The sequence below is a fragment of the Manis pentadactyla genome, chromosome 5, assembly GCF_030020395.1.
Source record: "Manis pentadactyla isolate mManPen7 chromosome 5, mManPen7.hap1, whole genome shotgun sequence".
Taxonomy (NCBI): Eukaryota; Metazoa; Chordata; class Mammalia; order Pholidota; family Manidae; genus Manis; species Manis pentadactyla.
In genome coordinates, this window is record NC_080023.1 from 42,406,683 (window position 1) to 42,425,910 (window position 19,228).

General features: G+C 35.3%; 1 protein-coding gene across 2 annotated transcripts in view; it reads right to left on the reverse strand.

Moving 5' to 3' along the window:
- Positions 1-19,228, reverse strand: part of SCFD2 (sec1 family domain containing 2) — a 455,587-nt gene that overhangs the window by 272,842 nt on the left and 163,517 nt on the right. Inside the window, exons 5-6 of one of the 2 annotated variants that reach the window (XM_036895221.2) lie at positions 17,682-17,931; positions 816-1,182 (exon numbers count right to left, since the gene is read on the reverse strand). In XM_036895221.2, the coding sequence (XP_036751116.2) occupies positions 1,010-1,182; positions 17,682-17,931 (423 nt within the window). In that variant the 3' untranslated portion in view covers positions 816-1,009. Of the gene's footprint in view, positions 1-815; positions 1,183-17,681; positions 17,932-19,228 lie in introns of those variants that run through there. The other variant, XM_057502226.1, reaches the window with a different exon arrangement.

Consider the following 19,228-nt stretch of genomic DNA (forward strand, 5'->3'; position numbering starts at 1 on the left):
TTCAGGTGTCAATGACATCTACATCCATTTACAGGTAAAATATCAAACTCAAAAGAGGGAAGACCAAGTAGTTGTATTTTCTTAAATAAAAAGATATAAAACTTGTTCATTAGTGAATGTGCTCAAGATGCACATATCTAGTTTTTGTGTGTCAATGTCCCTTCCTTTGTGGAATCACTCCAACCCCTATTTTAAGTGGCAATGATAGACTGTCAATCACAGCCCAATGTCCATTTCTCCAAATCCTTGCCACTACCTCCCTCTCTCAGGCTCTCCAACATAGTTATGGCCACATGATTCAGCTCAGCCAAAGGGAACCCCATTCCCCTGGCAACAGTTGACTAAAAGTCACCTTTGTTTCTCAGGGTTGATCTACAACCCTTGGAAGAAACAAGTTCTCTTTTTTCATGGGATGCTATTCTGGAATGACATAAGCCAGGAATGGCTGGAAGGGATGAGGGATCACACAGAAGCAGTTGTAACTGGAAAGAATGAGGCCATGCTTAGAAGAAAAGCTTAGAAGGTGCAAAGAGTCCTGATCACACTGCTGAAGCCCCTTCCCCAACTCTCCTAAATGTATCTCTGAACTTCCCATCTGAGCAAGCATGAATGGCAAATGCCAGCTAGGAAAACATATTAGCAAAATACATGATTAAGTACTAATAAGCTTAATAATCCAAGTGCTCTGATTTTAAATCATTAAGAACAAACTGAATACTTCAGCAGAAAAAAAGGAAAAGACCACGAGCAGGTAATTAATAAAAGATGAAATACAAATAGCAAAATCTGTTTTTAATCAGTACTCGATAAAATGAAATTTATATGTGGTCATTGTTCTTTAATTTTTCCAAACTTTGTACTTTAATTTTTCCAAATACATTCTACAATGAGAATGTATCACTGTAATAATGGAGAAAAAAACCTTAAAGTAAAGATATTAAAATATACAAGTAAATTTAAGAATGTTGGCCTGGCATGAGTCAGAAAGATGAATGGAAGGGTAGGAACTTTAGAGAAAAGGCCATGGACACTGTGTGCCTAGGGATACAGAAGCAACTTTAGAAAGGTGTAAAAAGCATCTCAAAGGCAATAGAGATGGACTGCGGGGAGCAGCCAATTGCTGTAGGGGGTAAAGCTGAGTCAATGACTCCATTGTTTTCCTCTGGAGATGACAGTGGTGTCCTGCAAAAGACGAAATGGTACTGAAGAGAAGATGATTTAGAAGTACGCAAGGTAATATACTGATTCTGATAAAAAGAAAAGCATATCAAGCCAGAACTACAGAATGGTAGACAATAAGAGACCTTAGATTTTCCTAACACAACTCTCATTGATGAGGAGGATCATGAATCCAAAGCAAGCTAAGTGACTTATTTTCAGGTCATAGACTGACAGACATATTTAGGAGACAAAATTTAACCCCCTCTCCACTGTGCTCTTTTCTTTTTTCCTTTCCTGTTTTCTCCTTTTCTTCTCTACATTTTTTACCTTTGACTCTCTTCACCCATTTCTTCTGCTCCCCCAAAAGCACTCACCTTTGCCATCCACCAGTCTCTGTACCCATGAGCTTGGTTTATCTTTTTTGTTTTTTTGATTCTCTATATAGGAAAGATTACATGGTACTTGTCTTTCTCTGTCTTATTTCACTTAGCATAATGCCCTTGAGGTCCATCCATGTTATCACAAATGGCACCATTTCATTTTATTTTATGGCTGAGTAATATTTTATTATATATATATATAAAACAATTTCTTTTATCCATTCATCCAACAATAGATGTTTAGGTTGTTTCTGTATCTTAGACAAATCTAAGATCTCTTATTTGTCTACCATTCTATGGTTCTAGCTTCATATGCTTTTATATTTATCAGAATATATTCTGTAAATAATGTTGCAGTGAACATAGGGGTGCATATATCTTTTTGAGTTAGTGTTGTCATTTTATTCAGATGAATAACGATAAGTGAAATTGCTGGTTCATACAGTAGTTTTAAACTTAATTTTTTGAGGCACCGCCATGATGATTTTTATAGTGGTTGCACTCAGTTACATTCCCACCAAAAGTGCAGAAGGTTTCCCTTTTCTTCAGATCTTTGCCAACACTTGTTATTTCTTGTCATTTTGGTAATAGCCATTCTAACAGGTATGAAGAGATATCTCTTTGTGGTTTTGATTTGCATTTCTTGGTGATTAATGATGTTGAGCATCAGTTCATGTACCTATTGGTCATCTGTATGTCTTCTTTGAAAAAAATGTCTATTCAGATCTCAGTCCATTTTTTACTCAGATTTTTTTTTAATCCTGAGTTGTACGTATTCATTATATATTTTGCATTTTAGCCTCTTATCAGATATGTGATTTGCAAATATTTTCTCCCATTCATTAGATGCCTTTTCATTCTGTTGATGGTTTCCTTTGCTATGCAGAAGCTTTTTAGTATGATGTAGTCCCACTTATTTAAATATTTTTGCTTTTGTTGCTTTTGCTTTTGGTGTCAGATTTAAAATATCATCACCAAGACCTATGCCAAGGAACTTACCACCTTTGTTTCTTCTACAAGGTTTATGGTTTCAGGTCTTACATTCAAGTCATTAATCCATTTTGAATTAATTTTTTGTATGGTATAAGATAGTGGTCAAGTTTCATTATTTTGTGTGTGGCTGTTCACTTTTCCCAACATCTTCTTTACTGAAGAAACTGTCTTTTCCCCATTGTGTATTCTTGGCTTCTTTGTAGTAAAGTAGTTGACAATCTTTGCTTGAGTTTATTTCTGGGCTCTCTATTCTGTTCCATTGATCTATGTGTCTGTTTTTTTCCCCTAATACCATACTGTTTTAATTACTATAGTTTTGTAATATAGTTTGCAATCAATGCATGTGATGCCTCCAGCTTTTCTCTCTCTCAAGATTGCTTTGGCTATTTCAGTATTTGTGTGTGTGTGTGTGTGTGTGTGTGTGTGTGTGTGTGTGTGGTTCCATACAAATTTCAGGATTATTTGTTCTACTTCTGTGAAAAGTGCCATTGGAATTTTGATAGGGATTGGATTAAATCTGTAGGTTGCTTTGGGTAGTATGAACATTTTAACAATACTTATTCTTCCAATTTGTGTCTTCTTTAATTTGTTTCATTAATGTCATATAATTTTCAATATACAGATTTTTCACCTTCTATTTAAATTTAGTCCTAGGGTTTTCTTTATGCAATTATAGATAGAATTCTTAATTTCATAAGGGTTACTTCATTATTAATATAGACAAATGCAACAGATTTTTTTCATATTGATTTTGCATCCTGCAACTTTGCTGAATATTTGTCAGTTCTAATGGATTTTTGATGGAGTCTTTAGGGTTTACTATATATATTATGTCATCTGCAAATAGTAACAGTTTTACTTCTTCCTTTAAAATATGGATGACTTTTATTTTCTTGCATAGTTACTCTGCCTAAGACTACTAATACCATGTTGAATGAAAGTGATGAGACTGGGCATCCTTTTGTTCCTGATCTTAGAGGAAAGGCTTTCAGCTTTTCACTGTTGAGTATGATGTTAATTGTGGGCTTGTTATATATGGTCTTTATTATGTGGAGGTATGTTCTCTCTGTACCAACTTTGTTGAGAGTTTTTATCATAAATGGATGTTGAATTTTGTTAAATTCTTTTTCTACATCTATTGAGATGATTATATATGTTTCTTATCCTTTACTTTGTTAATGTGGTATATCACACTGACTAATTTACAGAAGTTGAACTATCCCTGGAATAAATCCCACTTGATCATGGTGTATTATCTTTTTAATGTACTGCTGAATTAGGTTTGCTAATATTTTGTTGACAGTTTTTGCATCTATGTTCAAAAGGATATTGGCCTATAATTTCCTTTCCTGTGGCATTCTCATCTGCTTTTAGTATCAGGGTAATGTTAGCCTGATAAATGAGTTCTCTCCTCTTCTATTTTTGGGAAGAGTTTGAGGAGGGTTGGTATTAATTTTTCCTTAAATGTTTTATAGAATTCACCAGTGAAGTTGTTTGGTTCTGGAATATTTTTTTTTTCTGCATGTCTTTTTTTTAAATTAATTAATTTTGTTGTCATTAATCTACAATTACATGAAGAATATTATGTTTACCAGGGTCCCCCCTTCACCAAATCCCCCCCACAAAAACCCCTTACAGTACTGTCCATCAGCGCAGTAAGATGCTGTAGAATCACTACTTGTCTTCTCTGTGTTGCACAGCCCTCCCCATGCTCCCCCCACATTATACATGCTAATCATAATGTCCCCTTTCTTTTTCCCCATCCTTATCACTCCCTTCCCTCCCTTTCTCCCCAGTCCCTTTCCCTTTGGTAACTATTAGTCCATTCTTAGGTTCTATGATTCTGCTGCTGTTTTGTTCCTTTAGTCTTTCTTTGTTCCTATAGTCTTTGGGTTTGAGGTGAGTCTCTTGTAAGCAGCATAGAGATGGGTCTTGCTTTTTTATCCATTCTATTATTCTGTGTCTTTAGATTGGTGCATTCAGTCCATTTACATTTAGGGTGATTATTGAAAGATATGTACTTATTGCCATTGCAGGCTTTAGATTCATGGTTGCCAAAGGTTCAAGATTAGCTTCCTTAGTATCTTACTGTCTAACTTAACTCACTTATTGAGCTATTTTAGATACTGTCTGGTCATTCTTTATTTTTCTCCCTTCTTATTCCTCCTCCTCCGTTCTTTATATGTTGGTTGTTTTATTCTGTGCTCTTTTGTTCTTCCTTTAACTGCTTTTGTGGGTAGTTGATTTTATTTTTTGCCTTTAGTTAGTATTTGGTTGGTCTGCTTTCTTTGCTGTGATTTTATTTTCTCTGGTGACATCTATTTAGTTTTGGAAGTGCTTCCATCTAGAGCAGTCCCTCTAAAATACCCTGTAGATGTGGTTTGTGGGAGGCAAATTCCCTCAACTTTTGCTTGTCTGGGAATTGTTTAATCCCTCCTTCATATTTAAATGATAGTCGTGCGGGATACAGTATTCTTGGTTCAAGGCCTTTCTCTTTCATTGCATTAAGTATATCATGCCATTCTCTTCTGGCCTGGAAGGTTTCTTTTGAGAAGTCTGATGATAGCCTGATGGGTTTTCCTTTGTAGGTGACCTTTTTCCTTTCTCTAGCTGCCTTTAAAACTCTGTCCTTGTTCTTGATCTTTGCCATTTTAATTATTAAGTGTCTTGGTGTTGTCCTCCTTGGGTCCTTTCTGTTGGGAGTTCTGTACACTTCCATGATGTGATCAATTATTTCCTCCCCCAGTTTGGGGAAGTTTTCAGCAATTATTTCTTCAAATACTCTTTCTATTCCTTTTTCTCTCTCTTCTTCTTCTGGTACCCCTATAATGCAGATATTGTTCCTTTTGGATTGGTCATACAGTTCTCTTAATATTGTTTCATTCCTGAAGATACTTTTATCTCTCTCTCTGCATCAGCTTCTATGCGTTCCTGTTCTCTGGTTTCTATTCCATCAATGGCCTCTTGCATCTTATCCATTCTGTTTATAAATCCTTCCAGAGATTGTTTCAATTCTGTAATCTCCCTCCGGACATCTGTAATCTCCCTCCAGACTTCATCCCTTAGCTCTTGCATATTTCTCTACATCTCCATCAGCGTGGTTATGTGCTTTATTTTTAATTCTTTTTCAGGAAGACTGGTTAGGTCTATCTCCTTCTCAGGGTTTGCCTCTGTGATCTTGGTCTGTATCAATTTCTTCTGCCTTTTCATAGTGATAGATATATTTGTGGGGAGCTGGCACATGTGTTGGGTAAGAGAAAGTCCCTTCCTGCCAGTTTATGGCCTTCCTCTCCTGGGAGAACAGCAGCCTCTAGCGGCTTGTGCTGGGCAGCTGCGTGCAGACGGGGCTTCTGATCTTGCCCAGCTGCCATGGAGTTTATTTAGCTCTGCAGTTGCTGTGGGCATGGCCGGCCTCAGGCTGCTGCTCCAATATGGCAGAGCTGCATTAGAGGGGGAACAGGCGGGAGGCTGTTTATCATGGTGAGGGGCCTCCAAGCTGCGCTGCGGGGGTTCGGGCACCCAGAGCTCCCTGAGGTTCGCAGCTGCTGGGCTAAGTGTCCCAGGGCGCTTCCGTCCAGCTGTGGGGTCCTTGTCCCTTTAAGACTTCCAAAAAGCACTCACTTTTCTTTGTCACCAGGGCACCAGCTGCAGGGACCCGCTCACAGGTCTTACTGTCCTGTTTCCCTAGTATCCAGCACCCCCCGCATGCACTGTGTCTGCGCTCCAGTGCGGATGGCTAGGGCTGGGGTGATTAGCAGTCCTGGGCTCCCTCTCCCTCCCTGCTCCAACTCCTCTCCTCCCTCCTGGAGCTGGGATGAGGGGCTTTGGGTTCCGCCAGGCTGCGGCTTGTATCTTACCCCCTTCGCGAGGCGCTGGGTTCTTGCAGGTGTGGATGTGGTCTGGATGTTGTCCTGTGTTTTCTGGTCTCTCTTTTAGGATTAGTTGTATTTGTTGTATTTTCAAAAATATATTTGGTTTTGGGAGGAGATTTCCGCTGCTCTACTCACACCGCCATCTTGGTTCCACCTCTGGACTTTTGTTTTAGGGACAGTTTTGGATTACTGATTCAATCTCCTCATCAGTCTGTTCAGATTTTCTATTTCATCATGATTCAGTCTTGTAGGTTGTATGTTTTTAGGTATTCATTCATTTTTCTAGGTTGTTTAATCTGTTGATTTATAACTGTTCCTACTAGTTTCTTATGGTTCTTTGTAATTTTGTGTTATCAGTTGTAACATAACTTTCATTTCTACTTTAACTTATTTGAGTCCTCTGTCTTTGTTTCTTGGTGAGTTCAGCTAAAGGATTGTCAATTTTGTTTATCTTTTTAAAGAACCATCCCTTAGTGCCATTGGTTTTTTTATATTGCCATTTAGTCTCTATTTCATTTATATTTGCTGTAATATTTGTGATTTCCTTCCTTCTACTAACCTTGGGCTTCATTTGTTCTTTTCCTTGACATACAGAGTTACATTACTTACTTGAGACTTTTCTTGTTTCTTGAGGTATGCATTTATCACTATGAACTTTTGCTTTTTGGGATGCTAAAATTATACACCCCAGAAATTTTAGTATGTCTTATATCTATTTTCCTTTGTCTCAAGGTATTTTTATATATCTCTTTTTATTTGTTCTTTGGCCCATTTTGCTTAGTAGCATGTTGCTTAATCTCCACATATATGTGAATTTTCCAGTTTTCTTCATGTAATTAATTCCTAGTTTCATTCTATTGTGATCAGAAAAGATGCTTGATATGATTTCAGTCATCTTAAATTTATTAAGACTATTAATATTAATTAATATTGTGGCCAAGTATATGATCTATTCTGGAAAATGTTCCATGTATACTATAGAAGAATGACTGTTCTATTGTATTTGGATAGAATGGTCTGTATATATATGTAAATTCTACCTGGTCTAATGTATCACTTAAGGCCAGTATTTCCTTACTGATTTGCTGTTTGGATGATGTAAGACATAGATTTAAGTGGGGTATTAAAATTCCCTATTATTATTACATTGCTGTCTATTTCCCCCTTTAGGCCTATTAATATTTGGATTATATATTTGGATGTTCCCATTTTGGGTGCATAAAAAATATTTACAAATGTTATACTTTCTTATTAGATTGACCCCTTTTTCATTATGTAATATCCTTCTTAGTGTCTTATTATAGCCTTTGTTTGAAAACTTATTTTGTCTGATAAAAGAATAGCTACTCCAGCCTTCTTTTGGTTTCCATTTGCATGGAATATCTTTTTCCAACCCTTCACTTTCAGTCTGTGTGTGTCCTTACATCAATGTGAATCTCTTATAGGCAGCATATAGATGGGTCTTTTTTTAAAATATCTATTCAGCCACTCTAGGTCTTTTGATTAGAGAATTTAGTTCATTTATATTTAAAGTAATTATTGATAGGTATGTACTTATTGCCATTTTGTTAATGCTTACTGAATAGTTTTATAGTTCGTCTCTATTCCTTTCATCTTCTCTTTCTCTCTTTGTGGTTTAATAACTTTCCTTAGTGGTAAATTTATATTCCTTTCTCTTTATCTTTTGTATATTTACTACTGGTTTTTGTTTTGTGGTTATCATGTTGCTTACATGTAACAATTTATATCTAACACTCTATTTTAAGTTGATAACAACTTATGTTTGACCCTATGCTGAAACTCAACATTTTTACTCCCATCCCTGCTATTTTAGGTTTCTGATGCCACATTTAACATCTTTTTATCTTGTGTATATCTGTTATTGTAACCATAGTTATTTTTGTTACTTTGTCTTTTAACTTTCATGATACTTTTATGCTGTGGGCATATTTAGGAGTAAAATTTAGGCCACCTCCTTGTTGTGTTCTTTTCAAATGCACCACCCCATCTCTCCTATTTGATCTACAGCTATGTTTTCAGGAAAACTACCATTGTATTGCATGCATTCCATTTCTTCTCTCTCATGTTGAGAAATTTATACCAAGTATAATGTGCAATTAATAAGAATCAGCAATAATTCATCTGTCACATGCACAATTATTACTATTGGCATCATGTACCAACACAAAAATTAGTGATAAGGACAGTATGTCTATGATTTTGTGCTTATATAAATACCAAATGCAATAAAATCCATTTCAGTGTCTTAGTTAAGAATGAACAATTTTATGATGTGGCAAGGAAAAATTTAACACTAAGAAAGTAATCTGTAGTGATCCTTTAATATGTTAGCAAAATTATTTAACTAGTTAGCTATCGTAATACACAGCTCTAAATACCTTTCTGCACAGCTTGTGATATATTTTAAATATGAACTAAACATTTTAAACTTCACTTAATATAGCTGTGTTTTAATATGTGCTGTGGTTAAGTATTTTAATATGTTGGATAGTAAAACGAAATGTAACAGTTCCAACATTTCTCATGGGAGTGATTTAGGGCAGACATATGTTCTTCATTAGACTTTCCAGCAGAAATCTTAGAAATCAAGAGGAAAAATAGACCCTTTTATACCAAACAGTGTTGCAAACTGAAATGGAAAACAACAGTCTTTAAAACTCTTTTTGTTTTATTGTGTTTTGGCAGCCCTGAAACAAGAAATATGAAACACTAGCAATGAAGGTATATTTCTTAATGAAAAGTCCAATATTAGAATGCTACAATGATGAGAATTCATAAATTAGAACCAAGAAATGAGGCAGAATCCTTTCTCAAATGAATTTTTGCCTATATCCTGAAGTCCTTTAGCTAAGTGGATAGATTCTACAGTCAAGTTTTGTACACTGTCACCTACTGTAATGAGCTAAAGTTTTCATTCAAGTGTGTGTAACACGAAGGCTGGCAACGTATGTTTAGGATCACTCTTCCAGTTACCACGGCAACATCCTCGCCCTTGCCAAGCTAGGAGGGATGCTCAAGGTCTAAGAAACAACTTCTCAAGGGAAAGATTTTTAAACGCTTGAAAACTTTTCAGCTGGAATAGTGCCCTTAGGAGCAGAAATCTGCGGAAATGCATAGCCTGAAATTTGATGAATTACTGAGGGAAAGCTGTAAGATGAGGAAAGAATGCAGAGGTGATAGAGTAAAGGAAGCATAAAAGGAGAAACCCTTATGAGCTCCTCATCTTTTACAATTCTCTGTTTGGAAGTACTTCATATTTTACTAAGAAGACTAACTTTCTACAAGGCTGGGAAAAGTACTTTGCCAAATGTGAGAAACACTTTGTTTGAAAGCTGTCTCTTTACTAACATAATAAAAAATGTCTATGTCTTGTGATAATGAGATGGACATTTTTATAATAAAGTGGCAGCCATGAAGCAATAATAATTTTATATGGTCTATGTTTACCTGAACTTTTAAAAAGAAGAAACCTGTCATAAACAAATCACTGTGAATAAATTTTAACTGTTGGTTGGAGAATGTGGCTTTGTTTTACTATGTTTAAGAGCATATATATGTTTTCCATTGGAAAATAGACCTGAAAGTACCATGAGCTGCCTTCCACAATGACTGAAAAACAACAAATTCTCAACTGCTCCCCTATTGGAAGTTGGTAAAGAAATTCTCCTCTGTTAGAGTTCCATTAGGGAATGCATAGATTCCTAGACTATGGTTACCTTCCTAATGTTCCTAAGAACAGTGTTTTTCCAAACTGGACCTGCCTTTCCTCGTTTGTTATACATGATCTATCTTAAACAAATGAGAAGGAATAAAGAAGAAAAGACTTAGGAAACAAGATCCTTTAAAATCAAAACTTTAAAGTTGATGATTTTAAAAAGTCATGATCCATAATGAAGATAACTTATACATTTTACCCAAATTCAATATGTAGTTCTGATTATTCCAGTTAGAGTAATTGGAATCCTGCCATTATTTTATGCCTACATTTTGGTAATTACATAGCAAAAAAAGCATCACTGTAAATCTAGCTAGAAAAATACCATCTTAACAGAATTTAAGGAAAACTTATGTGTCATTCCTTCCACAGAGCTTACTCTTCTTAAAATATTGCTTATTTTAATATTTTAAAGTCCTAAAATGTCTTGGAATTCAGTTAGTGTAATTCTTACAGTGTTAGTTCCCTGTGCTGGGAAGTTCTTCTCATAGGGGCTTTCTTGATGACTTAATTTTCCCAAGATGTCTTCCTTTTATTGCCTCAAAACTCCAAATTGCCTCTTAGCATTTTCTATTCAACAGACAGGGTTCTGTGGGAAATCTACTTCTACTTAGATGGTATCTTTAAAGGACCCATTTGGAAGGAAAACTTGTGCTACCTCACTGGTAAACTTATACCAGATTAAAATTTAAACAAATGTGATTTTCTCTCTTTTAGTTAAAAGAAGTCAAAAAGCGTGGTCACTAGGTCCCTTCCTTTGCTTTCTGAAGTAACTACAGAGTATCATTTCATCTGCCTGGAGATTTTTCAAATTTCTAGTAAGCCCTAGAGTTAGAGATTAAAAAGTTTTCTTCTCTAATCAATACCTAAGGCAATATCTAGTATGAAGATTGCAACCTATATAGTAGATACTAAAATCTAGTATAAAGATTTTAATCTGAAAGCCCACAGAATGAGTTCTGCCCTTCAATAAGATCTCTTTGACTCACACAGTTTCAGAAAATGAGTCAATTTCCTAAACTTGTATGATTTTGAATTTAAAAAATTTCAGATTCCTGATTTCTTGAGATTGGAAATATCAGACTGATGCTTTCCTGACAACAGAGGAACTCCTGTTTGACACAGTCCCCACCACCACCTATTGCCCCCTTTATTAAAACTGAGTATCCCTTGTTATTATCATTGTATTTTCACTGTTGTTTTTCCAAAGCCTAGCCTATATTACTTATTTATATTACTGGTCTCTGTAAGTGTTTGAGTTTGAGACTCCTATTGTAACCTATGGCTTCAAACATTTTGATATTATGAGGATACCACATAATTATGCTTCTCATATCTTAATTGAAAGATAGAAAGGAAAAATTCTGCAACTTCAGCAATATTTTAAGTGAACTTTACAAACTTTATAAATCACAATATATTTGTATAGATATTTGTGTATCTACAGATATTTGTATATTTATATGCAAAGAGTAATACTTAGTTTATGGATGGTACATAAAGCACACAGGGAGCAGTAAATCCTTTAAGTTCTATATTCTCTCAGGGATCCATGAGCCAAAGGTTGGGAATCAATGGTCTCGTAAAAAGAACTCTGGACTGGGAATCAGGAGATACAGTCTCAGTCCCATCCTTGTGTTGCTTGAACAGGCTATTGGTTGGTAATTTGAGGCAAGTCAGTCAACCTTTGAGGCCTTGATTTTCTTATGTGCAAATGAATAGATTGGATAATTTTGGGGAACCTTTCCATCCATAAAACATAATAATAAATGCCTTATAAATCCCTACACATATCATAGAAACCTAGGCAACTATGAGATCTCCCAAAAGTATACCTGAGTTTTACCTAAAGACAAAAGGTTTATTAGAGAGGAAACTGCTGTGGAAAAAAATGGAAACATGGTGAAAACTGCAACTATACTACTTCCAAATTTACATAACAATTTTATATTCTTTGTCCCAAACCATGCTAGAAAAACTGGCAGTATATTTGTGAACAAATTATATCAAAGAGAATTTGGCATTATATATATATTTCATTTGAGCTCAGATTTAGGGTATATTTTTTAGATATGTAAGCTTAAGGACTCAAAGGAGATACTGTGTATGAAACTCCTTTGAACATTACAGTATTAGCTAGGATTATCAGATAATACTGCTATTACCTGGTATTTTCCAATCCTTGTCTACATAGGATTCTATTTTGTCATACACAATACAGTAACCTGAAATTCTTTGTTCATAGATGTCATTCACAGAGTCAGTGAAGCCTATAATGATAACTGCATCAAATACAAGTTTCTTACCGTATGTCCATTCTCACCCTAATTCTTCTAACAGAACCCTGACTCTATTCATGACAAATTTATGCCTGGCAAAAATCCTCCTCGGATTCTCTTGTAGCCAGAGGTGATCATGAAATCCAGTTCTAGCCAATAGCATGAGTTTTCTGGGCAGGATTTACAGAAAAGCAGTTGTTCTCCCAATATGAAATGTCAGTCTCTGTCAGTATATGCCTGGAACTTCCATCCTCCTTCCCTCTTGCCTGAAGAATGGACCTAATATGCTGAGGAGGAGAACCCACCTCACGACCGTGATGGCAAGACTACATCTTCAGGAAGAAAGAAAGACACTGGAAAGAGCATGAGTCCTGCTGCCTGACTTTGGACTCCTGCCTCATTCTTGTTCAGCTAATCTGGTAAATTTTCCACTACATATATTCAGGTGTGATCCTACTATAATGATAATACAGTAATTGATAATCCCAAATTATCAACAGGAAGTAAAATAGGGATCTGATACATGTAAATTACAGGTTCCACCATATTAACATGCCTTTATCTTGAACCACAGTATTTTTAGATACTTTAACTCACTCATTCCCTAGCTTTACACTAAACCTAACTGAACAGATCTAGACCCTATTGACCTTTTCTTTAAAGATACTATAAAAATTCAGGGAATAAATCAATGAGTAATATAAAAATTGTTTACCAAGAAGAAATTTTTCCCAAATAGTTTTGGCTTCCAAAAACCATATGCAAGTCCTGTTTTTCTTTGTTTCCTGATTCCAGAGCCTTCTGACCAACATACCTTAGAGTACTGATTCACCCTAATTGCTTACAGGTGTGTGAAGCTGCTGTTTCACTTTAGTTCACAGGTCAGTGGGGTAGGGCCCAGAGTGCTCAGAGCCCCGAGGGCTGGTTGCCTCAACCACAACAGTCCCATCCACTTACATCAGTATACTGCGCAAATATTCTCAATTGTCCATGTGCATCACACTGTGAAAAAGTTTGGGAAACACTACCTATATGTCAACTGGATGTTATCAAAATAATAACTGCAATGGGAAAAAATTACCTATTTACAATACTGGATGGATCAAAAATTAGCTCACACACATAACATCATTTTATTCTCAGTAAAATCATGAGTGGTCAGTAGGGCACTTATGTTTATTATCAAAGTTCAAAGCTGGGTGATTTCCCAGGAACACACTGCTACTAAATGACAGAGCCAGGACTTCTGAACCAAACACTTCTACATCTAAGCCCTTGCTTTTTCTGATATACCTCTGATATATCTTTTCCTAATATACATTGTACAATGACATTCCAAGTTTGCACAGAATCTTTAAGATTAGCATTTTGACTTCATTCCCTGAAGAAAGTTCTGATGGTTTTCCTTTGTTGTCTCTTGTGACTGCTATGTAAACATTAGCATGTATGGAAACTGATACTCCCTTGGAACTCAGCAAGACTGAGAAAGCACAACACAAAATGACATATTCAGGCCATACCAATTTTCTTTTTACAGCTCCCACCCCCAACACCCAGCGAGCCAACCCTAGTTATTTTGTATGAGTAGAAAAGAGAGCTTTTGCCCATCACTCACTCCAAAAGCGTGTATTAAAAAGTAAATATTATGTTGCCATTGACTATTCTTAAGTTTTGTTTTGCCAATCACAATTTCTCAATGTCCTTTCCGTAAAAGGGAGAAATAAAAGAAACTGCCAAAAGTAAATTACATATTTAACATATAAAAGCAAATAAGACTTTTAAACACAGGGCAATTATTGTCAAGAGATATTACTGAAATAAAAAGAATTTGTTTGCTACTCCTGTTTTAGAAAGCTAGACAATCAAGAGTTCAGTGACTAGAAAATTATTTCTTCATAGCAATGCAGAAACACAGAGAATACATGCTCAAAAACAGGAAGGTATGAGGAAACATTTATAAGTTGCTATAAGAGATCAGATTTAAAAGCATGGGCAATAGCTATAATATTAACCAAATATTAATTCACTGTTCAGAAAGCAAGTGCATGATGGAATGGCCGAGCATGCAGAGCATAAGACAGTAAGTGTAAGCAAGCATAAGTTACAGAATAAAATAAACACAAAGGTTATGGAAGTGAGTTTGCAGCAGGTTAGAATCTCATATTTAAAGACATGGGCTCCAGATCCAGAACACCTGAGTTCAAGTCTTGGTTCTCTCACTTCAGCAGTTTGCTTAAGTTTTTGGTACAGAAAAAGTATTGTTTTCTTGATTGCATCAACAATTAAGATAAAATCTAGATAAATTAAGATAAGATTAATAAATCTTGATTACACAACAATTAAGATAAAATCATAATACAAAAACTAGAATTCTTATTTTAATTCCTTGTTTTCAATAATGCTTTGCAACCAAATTTCATCAACCACAAAATGTGTACAAGGCATAAAATAAGTTCTGCCACCCAGTAACAATTAAGCCAAGACTGTAAGCTAGAATAACATAAGCACAACACTGTGGGCAAGTTCATGGTAAAATCCAGGTTAACCTAGTTCCACAATAGGCTAAGCACATTTGAAAGGCAATGTAATTCTTCCAGTACATACTGGGATACAAGATTGAGTCACCACTGCCCCAAAACTATCCTACCGCTTTTTATCCTGAGATGTCGATTAAACATTTTCAGCAGTTAAATGTAAACATGAATCCTACTTCTCAGGATATTTGACTTTTCAATGTATGAAATAAGGATTATGTCTATACTGGCCAAATAAAAGTCTGTTTTTAGAAATAAAGTCTTTTTGGTATCTACAGAGGTTGGTCAATGGATATGTTCCACTGTGAGCTCCCACATGACAAATTTAAGTAAGCACATCTTATCCAACCTGTTTAAACTGTGCATCCTAAGTTCATCTAAGAAGAAATGTACACTCAGTATTATAAAATAAGATGTCTCTGAAATTTAAAAATATACTAAGATTTCCACAAATTCTTAGTTTTTAATCTTCAACTGCTGAACTTACAAATTTTCCTAATATAAACATAAATGTACACAAGTGTTTTCAAGTGTGAATTCCCATTTAAAAGCAAGAAAATACAATATCCTAAGCAATCATGAACAGAGAAACTAATAAAGAATGAACTGCTGGGTCAATAAACACCTTGGGTGAATATTAAGTGCATACTCTTACAGCATGACTTCAATTCCCAGAATAATAGAGTGACATACAGTGTTACAGGAAAGCTATCCTAATAACCTCAGCTAAAACACACCATCTTTGTCTGTTTCTGAAATCATGCATTTTAAGAATAACTTCCAATCACATTTTCTTAGTATTCAAATTTACTTTGAATCAAATCACTGTTCTAAGCACTATACAAACCATATTAAACTTTTCTAAGTCAATATTCACTCAGAGCCAACACACACATGTATTCTCATAAAGTGTTGTACCTTCATGAAATGGGACAAACTCCACAAATTTCCTTGAGTAAATTTTCAGTTAGCAAACAGGTTCTGTACGAAGCAACGAAACGGTTCATTTTTGTGGAAACTTGATTCTGTTTCCATCTTGTCAGGGTTTTATTTTCCATAACCAAACATAGGAAAGGTCAGCAGTGTGCAAAGGAAAGCACACATGCGTGGGACGCTTAGGAGGAGAGCCATGCAACCTGCTACTGAGGGATCTGGACACTCCCCCCAGTGAGGCACAGCAGGGGGCGGCAGGAACAGTGGGAAACCCTACCATCTACCTCAGCTGTGCCTTCTTGAACCGAGGGGTCCACACACCTATGTACACGTTCAGGAATGAATGGAAACTTGGTATATTTTCAAAGTATGCAAGTTTTATGTGTAAGGTTTAGTAACCTTTTCCCTCTCAAACAGACACAGGCTCAATACACACTAATGGAAATAAACTTTACAAAAACTATAAATAATATTGAATTTGATACAGAATAACACACAATGAATGTCCTCATGTGTTATATCACAGTTCTAACTAGAAGTGAGAACGTTTAGATTTTATGATATTTAATTAGATATTTCCCCCCAAATCAGCACAGCCTACTTACTGGGATGTTTGGATATTATCTTGCATACTACCAATTCATTCAGATTCAAAAGGAAATATAAGAAGTCAAAATATGAAACTTAATGGGGATGAAAGTACAACATAGACAATATAGTCAAGAATACTATAACAACTTACTATGTTGAGAGTAACTACACTTATTGGGGTGAGCATTAAATAATGTGGATAACTGTTGAATCATTATGTTGAAACCAATATATTACATCAACTATACTTCAGTAAAAAAAGAGAGAAAAAAATTATTCCTAGAGGCAAAATGCCAACACCTTCTCTTTTGAAACTTCCCTAACAAAACTCAAGAGAAATGAAAGACAAGGTCATGACATACTGCCCATCAGCTGTACAGGTGAAAAAAAATGTTATAAGCTATCGTGAGCTGTAACCACTTAGAGTCCATTTCTTCTGGGCACCTCTTGCCTGGTGAGTCATACTGAACCTAGCTTTCCAGTAGAGAAACTGAGGCTCAGAAGTGGAATGAAAAGGCTGAAACCAGAATATTCATTAAGATAAAAGTCACTAAAATCTCCAAGGTTGGGCCCTACTGCCCATCACTGACTGTGCGAAATAGGAAGGCTCAGTAAAGGATGTACATACTTTCCAAACAGCCTCTTAACCAAATTTCAACTGGCAGGGGGTGGAAGTATTTTCTTACAATTAGCCCTAAATTTAGTGCAAAGTTAAGAATTTTTTTATTTTTAAATTATTATATAACAAACATTAATTTAGTGAAAAAAACCGAAACTACTCATGAAAATGGCAGTTTTCAATCCCATAACATTGTATAACATCTGAAGAAAAGAGTTTTTAAGTATGAAATGACAATCTGAAAAGGACTATGCCAACACAAATCCTTTGAGTAAGATTCACCACATCTTACTTTTCCTTAAAGATATTATAACCTCTGAATATTTTGCTATTTTAACAAGGCTTTAACTCTAAGAATATGAATTCTGACAAGCGACTAGAAGGTCATTGTACTACCATGACTGGGAAAAATAAATACTGAAATAAAAACCTCTAACCTTAAAGGCTGGCTAGAATCCAGGCCTCATCAAATTTCAAACAAGTCCAGTGAAGGTGGTTACATCCTCTCTCTAAAATGCCTTTATTTTTAACCCAGTTTGCTGTATCAGCGATGTTTATGTCCCACATTTTGCTAAACACTAACCTGTGATTTTTTGCAGCAAAGGTGACAATTCTGCCTCTTCACAAAAGACCTGAGCCAAAGTTTTCTTCACTTTCTCTTCAGCTTCACCCAGGTCTTTGTCGCCAGTGAACTCTCCACGGACAGAAAAAATATATATGAGGAGAATCAACAGCTCTTCAGGGCTGTAGTCATCATTGGTTCTCTGGTTCACAGGCTTAATCATGGGCAGCAGCTGATTTAACACAACAGACATTGATGACTCCCCAATGCTCTGAAATAAAACGTGGTAATAAGAAACTATGTCAGTCCTGTACAAAGATGTAATTTATGTACTACATCAGCACAAAGATTGCTTACAAACAAGCCTGTGATGTTCACTGATTAGATTGCTTCTTATTTGTTGGTTTCTTGTCCTAGAGAAAATACTGCAAGAAATTTGGCATTAGAGTTGTTTTGAAACATCTTGTTTTTAAAATGGCTGGGCAAGTTGCAGAACATTTTATATTAGCCTACATATTGCTTATATAAATAAGAGTCCACTAGTTTTAAAATTGAAAGTGTAAGTACTTCAGACACTAGAAATTTTAAATAAAAACAATATATTTGTAAAGTAATGTGATTAAAAATATAAACATGCCAGCATCTTTATGTCCAAATGAATGGACTTAACTCCTTAAGAGGAATTACCTCAGATTTCACAACATTTTATTTTACATGTTATCTATATTGGTAAATATTAGAGTAGGTTTTTTTACAGCCAAGGAACTCTTTCATTATTATTGCTTCTGTGTTTAATACATAAATATAAAAAGTAACCCAGAAATTGAGGAAAAATAAAAGTCTAAGGGAAAAAGACCAGTGACTACTTAATAAGAGTATTGATCTTGATTTGCCTCCCTTCACTTTGGCATCTTTTCTTCTTTACTTTTTATTGAACAGTACTTGATATACAATATTATATTAGTTTCAGGTGTACAACATAGTCAACATTTACATGCATTATGAAATGATTACAATAAATCTATCTACCATCTGTCACCACACAAAGTTGTTACAATATTGTAAACTATATTCTCTATGCTGTACATTACATTCCCATGATTTATTTTAAAACAGAAAGTTTGTAGTTTTTAATCTCTTTTCCTTATTTCACCCACCCCCAATGGCCCCTTGTCCTCTGGCAACCACAAGATTTTTCTCTGTAACTACGAGTCTGTTTCTGTTTTGTTTTGTTTGTTTTGTTTCATTTTTATGTTCCTCATGTAATTGAAATTACATGGTAGCTGTCTTTCTCTAACTTATTTCAGTCAGCATAATGCCCTTAGGTTCATCCATATACACTGTTGCAAATGGCAAGATATCAGGTTTTTTTATGGTTGAATAATATCCATTGTGTATATATATATACCACATCTTGTTTATTCATTTGTCTATCAATGGACACTTAGGTTGCTTCATATCTTGGCTGTTGTAAATAATGCTGCAATTAACATGGGGGTGCAGATATCTTTTCGAATTACTGTTTTCATTTTGTTTGGACAAATATCCAGAAGCAGAATTGCTGAATG